This window comes from Hippocampus comes, unplaced genomic scaffold (genome assembly GCF_001891065.2).
Source record: "Hippocampus comes isolate QL1 unplaced genomic scaffold, H_comes_QL1_v1.1 scaffold486, whole genome shotgun sequence".
NCBI classification, from domain to species: Eukaryota; Metazoa; Chordata; class Actinopteri; order Syngnathiformes; family Syngnathidae; genus Hippocampus; species Hippocampus comes.
Window position 1 is genome coordinate 94941 of NW_017805138.1, and position 8112 is coordinate 103052.

At 41.3% G+C, this 8112-nt stretch overlaps 1 protein-coding gene across 1 annotated transcript in view; it reads right to left on the reverse strand.

The window, feature by feature from the left end:
* Nucleotides 1-8112, reverse strand: part of c1qtnf12 (C1q and TNF related 12) — a 22698-nt gene that overhangs the window by 9516 nt on the left and 5070 nt on the right. The window contains exon 2 of the mRNA XM_019867193.1: nucleotides 281-385. Coding sequence (XP_019722752.1) covers nucleotides 281-385 — 105 coding nt within the window. The remainder of the gene's footprint in view (nucleotides 1-280; nucleotides 386-8112) is intronic.

The following is an 8112-nucleotide window of genomic DNA, read 5'->3' on the forward strand; positions in this document are numbered from 1 at the left end:
GTATTGTATTGTATTGTATTCCCATTCTGGAATTTGTGTCTAGTTCCACCTTTTGGGTAGCCTACCACTGTCCTCGATGCGCCAATGCCAAACAGTGTTGTGGAATGGATCTGTAAATTCCAATCTTTCAGTTTGATCGTCTTGCATCATATGACATGTGGACAAGTGATTAAAGACAAGCAAACTTGATTGCTTGATCGAAAGGCTGTGTTTTTTTTTCTTTTTTTTTTTTCTTTTTTTTTTAAACACTATGACATTCTCTGCCATCTTCTGGGTTTACCAGAGGTCTTTTCCTTTTGCGACATTTTGCTGGGAAGTTGCCAACTGGTCGCTTGACAAAGTCCATCCATGATCCCAATGGATCCACTCTCTGGTTGTCAGAAACCTGCAACGAGAAGGTAAAATTACCTTGGGTTTGCAAAGGAGGAACCGTTAAAAAAAATAAAATAAAATTGAAGAAAATGTTGCAGGTTTAGCGAACTAGATCTCATTTCTTAGAAGAATAAAACTTGATTCCCAACACGGCAGAAAAGCGCTCTTAATTTGCATTATTTGAGCTCGGCCTTTTCCAAACAGCACAAAGTGGCTTTTAAAGTTACATTTGAAACATGTGAAGAGCTGTACACAATATGGCGAATTGATTTTTTTCCATGCCTCCACTTCATTTAACCACCCAATGTCAATGTCATTTTTTTTTTTTTTTGGAGAGCACATTTCATATGGCAAGCATAAACACAGTGTGCTTCAGGATAAAAAAGCAAAATGGCAACACATGAAAAAATATGTTTTAAAACAACCAAACAATACAATAAGAAAACAACCCAAAACATTAAAAGCGAGTAAGAATAAATATGCTTTAAGATTACATTTACAGGAAGATATTGTTGGAAATGAATCATCCACAATAACAACAGAAGCCACCCTTTTTCTCCCAACAGGAGAAGAAAAATATCTGGTTGGACTTACCTGATACCACTTTGTGTCAACACATAGCCTGCAGTTTAGTTCATTATCATAATTTAATTCTAATTCTATCCCGTGCACAAATTCTTTGCACTTCATGAGATGCAGCCTTTTGATTTATCAATTTACCCGTAAGTTCGGTCTTTTCAAAACAGTCCATTACTGTACTCCTAACCCATTTCCTCCAGATATTTCACTTGGTCAAATCCTATTTTCCAGAAGAGCCTCAGACAAATGTAAACAAAGTGAATGATTTCTTAGAATGTGGAATGTTCCTTGAGCAAGACGGTTTAAAAAAAAAAAAAAAAAAAAACGTAAGTGTGGCGGACTGTCCACATTTGCTTATACTAACGTAAGAACATTGTAATAGTTTGTACTGCATGCCCAGGCTTCATATGATTTAATATTGTTAATTTACTTTCCAATTTGTGTACTTATATGAAACAGCTCACTTGTGACACGTTACTGCACAGCCTCCATTAGCCAGACATGAAATGTTCCAAGATATCTGGACACAACATTTACATGCACGACACTGTACATTTTGGTTGATGTCAAACGAGAGCCTGAATGAATTCCAATTGCATTCACGGTAAGCAGCCTTTCAACCAAACGTCAAATCATTGCGGTCGAGATAGATGAGGAGATAAAGACAAGCCACGAAAGGTGAGTCGTCTGAAATGGAATTTGTTTAGTTTTGGCAGCAAGACGCAGATCACTTATCTGCAAAACCAACACAACATTTTTTTTTGCACTATACAAGACCTGCCTGCCTCTTGTTCCACTGCAATAAAAAAAATGGTTTCTTGTTTGCCTTCTCAATATGCTGGAATCAAAACACTTTTTCCCCCCCCACAAATATTTAGAGTGTCTCTTCTGTCTGACAGCAGGCTAAATAAACAAGTTAACATGTTGGATTTTATTCTGTTTTTGTTGTGCTTCTCAGGCTGGGAAACACACAAATGCAATGAAAATGAGAACTTATGAGACTACTTTTCTGGCTCCCCAATACAATTTCCATAAAAGGCTTGTGGTAATTTTCCACTGAGAGTTTTTAAGAATAAGTACAGTTTTAAAGGGATATCGTGTATGTGTGTGTGTGTGTGTGTGTGTGTGTGTGTGTGTGTGTGTGTGTGTGTGTGTGTGTGTGTGTGTGTGTGTGTGTGTCTGTCCCGTCTGTCTGTCTGCCTGTTTAGTATCCAGCAGTCTCTGTTACCATAAAAAGTGTCAAACTAGAAAATAGATTTCTCTTTTGTCTTAATAACCAGGAGGAGGATTATTACGTGATCATCACTGGTTAGCTTGGCAACCAAATAATGACAAAAAGACTGCAGATTGTCAGCAAACAATATTTCTCAAGCCAAGTAGCCAGCATGGTAAACGCTCTTGGTCGTTCATATAAAGTGCCATAGGACTATTGATGAGCATGAAGAGTACAGCGTATACTCCACTGACTTTGTCCAAATGGTGCTTACAATTTTCTACAGTGAATCAGATGGAGAGTTTGTCAATGGTGATCTTAACCCAGAGTGCCATGACAAGTTGCCAGTGAGCATTTAGTGCTGTAAATTGGTCAGCAAATACTGTGAAATTAAAGCGACAACTCAACACTATGGTACCACCTATCCTTTAGTTTTGACATCAGTGGGGAAAAGTAAAGGTTAGCTTAGCTAAATTGTTAGCGGTTGGTTCAATTATTTTGACAGAACTGTTGGATGTCAACTGTCATTTTCTGCTTCTTACCTTCTGTTATTTTGTATTTTAGTGAATAAAGGCTTCTTGATTTTGACTTGATTTTGATTCAACATTTCCTATGGGTGGGGGGGGTGTTTTCACTGTCTTAAATGTTTACAATTCTATTTGACAAATACCCATCCATCCATCCATCCATCCATCCATCCATCCATCCATCCATCCATCCATCCATCTTCTACCGCTCATCCGGGGTCGGGTCGCGGGGGCAGCAGTTTTAGCAGGGAAGCCCAGACTTCCCTCTCCCCAGCCACTTCTAGCTCTTCCCGGAGGATCCCGAGGCGTTCCCAGGCCAGCTAGGTGACATAGACTCTCCAGCGTGTCCTGGGTCGTCCCCGGGGCCTCCTGCCGGTGGGACATACCCGGAACACCTCACCAGGGAGGCGTTCTGGAGGCATCCTAATCAAATGCCCGAGCCACCTCTTCTGGCTCCTCTCGATGTGGAGGAGAAGCAGCTCGACTCTGAGCCCCTCCCAGATGACCGAACTTCTCACCTTATCTCTAAGGGAGAGCCCGAACACCCTGCAGAGAAAACTCATTTTGGCCGTTTGTATGCGGGATCTCGTTTTTTCAGTCACGACCTATAGCTCGTGACCATAGACAAATACCCAAGAGAAGAAAATGTAAATAGTCTATCGTGTAGAAACGGTCGCAGAAGGAATATGAGTATTCCAACCCTGAAGCAGGTATGGGGGCATCAGGAAAGACAAACGCCACTAATTAGAAAGTAAGTCAAAGCTTCACATTAGTCATGTGTTTATGTCATAAAGCAGACATAGGAGTCAGTATTGCGCCTACTTTGCCTACATAATAAAGACAGCATCTCAATAACAGGTATTCACATGCACACTTGAGCTTATCAGCCTGTTTGAACAAACACACGCACACGCACTCACACACATAATTGTGATTAACCCATAACAATTTCACCCCGCACGGATTTTCTGTGCTCAAGGATGAATGCCAACAGGCAAAGTGGTTAGTACTGTACCTTAATTTATGAGCTGAGCATCACAGTAATGATCACATAATTAATTTAATCCCTATTTAAAGTATGATGAACTTGTTCCACCATAATGTTTCTTCTTATCCTTTATTGTGAATGGTTTCAGCACAATGGAATGCTCTGTCATCTTCAAATAAAGATGCCGTTACCAAGGGATCAAGGGAGATGTTTTTCAGGCTATTTACATAAGAACATTTGAAATTAAAAACTCTTTTTTTTTTAAAACAGTGTTGTTTCCATTTGTGTACACAAAATACATACTTCTGGGTATTCCAGAATTATCTGGTTGGCAGTTAGCACAATATTGTGATAGTATGAGAATGTACGTTGTGTGATTTCTAACACGCAATTGCACATCCATGTGGATCAAAGTGCTATTGTTGGGTTTTTTTTTTTTTAACAACACTTAACTACCACAAAAATAACATACTGACATATTTTACATTAGATTAGAAACCCATATATATGTAAACACAGGATATTCAAAAGATGGTTTAGATTAAAATTTGGGAGGACAAACCTTCGGCATGCGCATTTGTTTTGTTTTGTTACATGGTGACAATAGCAACTGTAGCCTAAAGTACATCAGAAATTGGTGAACAAAATCATAGGGTCCTAGTTTCATGCCCAGCACAAATCTTGCGCCAAATGTGGACTAACTGTGCCCATGGGTGTAATTTTCTTTCTTTTGGTATTTTCATGAAACGGGTGTGAACACAGCCAACTTGATTCAAGGACAATGAAACAACTCTCCTCACATTCCCTTTAAATTCAACGCTGGAGAGGTGTGGTCTCCATGGCCGAAGCATAAACGGACTCACTGGAGTCCATGCAGGAGATCGCCATGTGCAAAGTACGTTTATAAGGAAGTGCAAGAGGATCCCCACTTGCGGATGATGTAAAGTTGGCCGCTGTGAAGCGGGCACCGGAGACCGCCTTCCACCAGTGCGTCCAAGTGTGAAAACACAACTTGTCTGCCTGCACAACAATCAAATCCAACAAAATCGCGCTCCACCACCAGTGTCCACAACTTTTTGAACTGGTCTAAAGTTTAGTCTACTTTCAGCCACCAAATTATCACGTGGGCCAGGGGTCTGTAAAAGAAAACAGTCTCAGTCCCCTGGGCTGCCCAGCGAAGCGTACGGTGTTCCACAAAATTCCCAAACACGGTAAGCTCGACCAAAATCACGATGCGCCATATTTTACACCCGAGCATACTTGCACTTTCTACAAAAATAGAACCCAAGTAGTCAAAATCATCTTTACTGGGCAACATTATGCAAGTGACGATGCTACAACAACAAATGCGATAAAGGCAACACAACTGAAGCGTGCAAAACAATGTGTCACATTGATCATACGAGTCAATTATTTGCTTTCATGGAAAGGAGAAAGAAGCTGCCAGATTGTCAGGTGGTTTAGGTGTGCAGTGTTTTGTCGTGCTGACCAGAAGGCAGGAGATCGAAAAGGTGATGTCCAAAGTAGGATGAGTTCAACAGAATTTTGATTCTTCTTTATTCTTGGCGAGTGCAAGTCCCAAATAGTGGAATGAAGTGCAACAATTCTTTTAACTGCATGTTGATTGGTCTGATATTTTCAAGTAGGGATGGAGCCCTGGTACCAGTCTGACAGCTGACAAAGAACACCGGGGCCCCATCTTTGATCACTACCGATGTATGAGTGCCTGGAAGTGGCCTCGTCAGTCAACAGCCCAAACTGAGAGAACGTGTCAAGAAGTCTGCCTGCCGATGAGAGGCTTTGAATCTGCTCGGCGGTTTACCCTGCTCAGTGGTGCTCCTGGCAATGCCACAGATACACTAGTCTGGAACTGGAACAGAGCAAATTTAAAAAACACAGTTTTTAAATGAAAACAGATGAAAATTGGGACGTTTGGCCATTTGTTGACATGACAACAGCAGAACAACACAAACAATGAAAACGGCCATCCATGCAAACAGAGGATATCCATGAATACTATCTGTAGAATTAGTGTATGACAGCGTTTCAAACTGATTGATGTGTGAAAAGATTTTAGTCTATTTTATAAGACAGGAGCCTTGGACTAAAGATCCTGGTACAGAGAAAATGTTTGGCTCCGTGTGAATAATCCTTTTACATACCTGTTATACCTGAAAAATTGTTAGTCAATCGTCCATCCATCCATTTTCTAATCTGCTTATCCTCACGAGGGTCGCGAGCATGCTGCAGCCTAACCAAGCCGTCATCGGGCGGTAAGCAGGGTACACCTTGAACTGGTTGCCAGCCAACCACAGGGCTACTTAAACAAACACCCACTTGCACTCACAGTCACACCTAGGGACAATTTAGAGTGTTTCATTAACCTGCCATGCATCTTTTTGGAATGTGGGAGGAAACCGCAGTACCCGGAGAAAACCGACGCAGGCACAGAGAGAACATGCAAACTTCACACAGGAAGGCCAGAGCCAGAATCCACCCCTGCACATCTGCACTATGAGGTCGACATGCTAACCAGTCGACCACCGTGCCGCCTTATATGAAGTCCTAAATGGGAAAATACGTCTGGGTGCTCCCAAAAATACAATCAGTACTCTGGGACTCCATCTCAGGCATCTCTTGTATTTTTCCATGAAATCTGCTCAACTTTACAAGTGCTTAAGCACAAGCTGGAGAACAGGGACAGAAAGCTGTGTTGTGCTCCTGATAAAAAAAAAAAAAATACAAAGTGTTGCACGGGCAGGCTTAAGGCTGGATAGACAGGATGATGAAGAGCCTTATAATCCTCTTGTTATTTCCCATGCCTGTGCTCCTCCCTGTGCAGTCATCCATGCATGGCTTGATGGGGATCACAGTGCACCTATCACAAGCTGAGAGGAAGGGATCCTGAGGCAGGATCCAGCCTTCTAACCTGAGTGCATTCAGTTTGCTGACATGAGCCAAATTATCTTCTTGGAGATTGCCTGTTGTGAATGTTTGTGAGTACGCTTTCTGTCCAAATTAAAATCAAGTACAGGACAAATTCTAAAATCAAATTGCCATGAAGTCGTGCAATTTGAAATTCCACCCATATTTTCAGGAAAAAACGCACCTCTAAAGTCATACATAACGTCATCATCAATCAACATAAGAGTTGAGTTCAGCAAGCACGTAAGTTGCTTTTTGTGGCTTTGTAACACGAATTCCAATGAGTGTGAACAAGGGGCGTTAAGGGAATAATGTGATTTGTAACTTTTTTGTTCATAGAATCAAGAGTTTTTATTTCATAAAACTCACATTGTGTACAGCAACAAACTGCATTTTCTTGTTTAGAAGTAAAACGTGCAGACCTCAAAAGTCAAAATCAAAACTCAGGACTCTACTGGTGATAATAATAATAATAATAATAATAATAATAATAATAATAATAATAATATTGTGCTGTATTAATATACTTTTAATCTTATAGGCCATAACTTCTGGCTGACTGGTTCGGTTTAGCGAGTATGATTTTCTCTCCAGAAACCAGACACTTACTAATTTGCCTGCTATTTTGCTGTATAAATTTGGATGTTCTCCAATTTAATGCAGTTCCAAACAGACGTTTGTGTAAAATGTACTCATCATCCAGCAATTAATTCAGGTGTTAAACACGGTAGCTGTGTCACTCTTAGGTTAGCTTAGCAGTTAGCATGGCTTCTCTGTCTTTTCCTGTCATCCTCCGGTGAAAATGGTCAGAAATGTAGCGTATTCACAGCTAGGAAGGCAATAATTACTGACTTAGGGGCGACTCCGCAACATGTTAGGCTGCACTAGTAGCCAGCCACAACTCGTTTCTAGCTAGGTACTGTAATATAAGTAGCACAGAGCTTTGCTCGACCTCCGCCTACCTACGGTCGGTGATGTGTGCCTTGCAAAGCTTTTTGGGACTGTCTTGGCGGTTGATTTTCAGTTTTGCTATTCAGTGTGTTTTAGTGAGGGCAAAATGCTAATTTCACCTTGCATAGTGCGATGTGGATCCGGTTATTTTCAGGTTGATCCAAAATGTCACAAAGACATCACCAGGGATGAGAGAGAGGAAACAAAAGCCTCTCCCTAGGCTAAATCCAGCCATTTATCAACACGCCAGTGTGGTGTTTGACTTGACTCCCCCAATTACAGCCATTGCAGATTCCTCAGAGCGCTCAACAATGACAGATTGCTCTCATCTTTTGTTTGGAAAGCAATGAGGCTTCCATTCTCTTAAGAGTTTAAATTGGGACAAGAAAAGGGGTCGGGCAGCATTAGATTTTGTTGAAACGTCGATCAAGGCCACATCTTACTATGGTGATTACAGGACTTTTAGAGGGAAAATGATCCCAGGCTTGCCCACAGCCCACACGCAGGATTGGCCATCCTGAAAAAGTGTTTCCAGTTGTCATTGGGGTGGGGGGGGG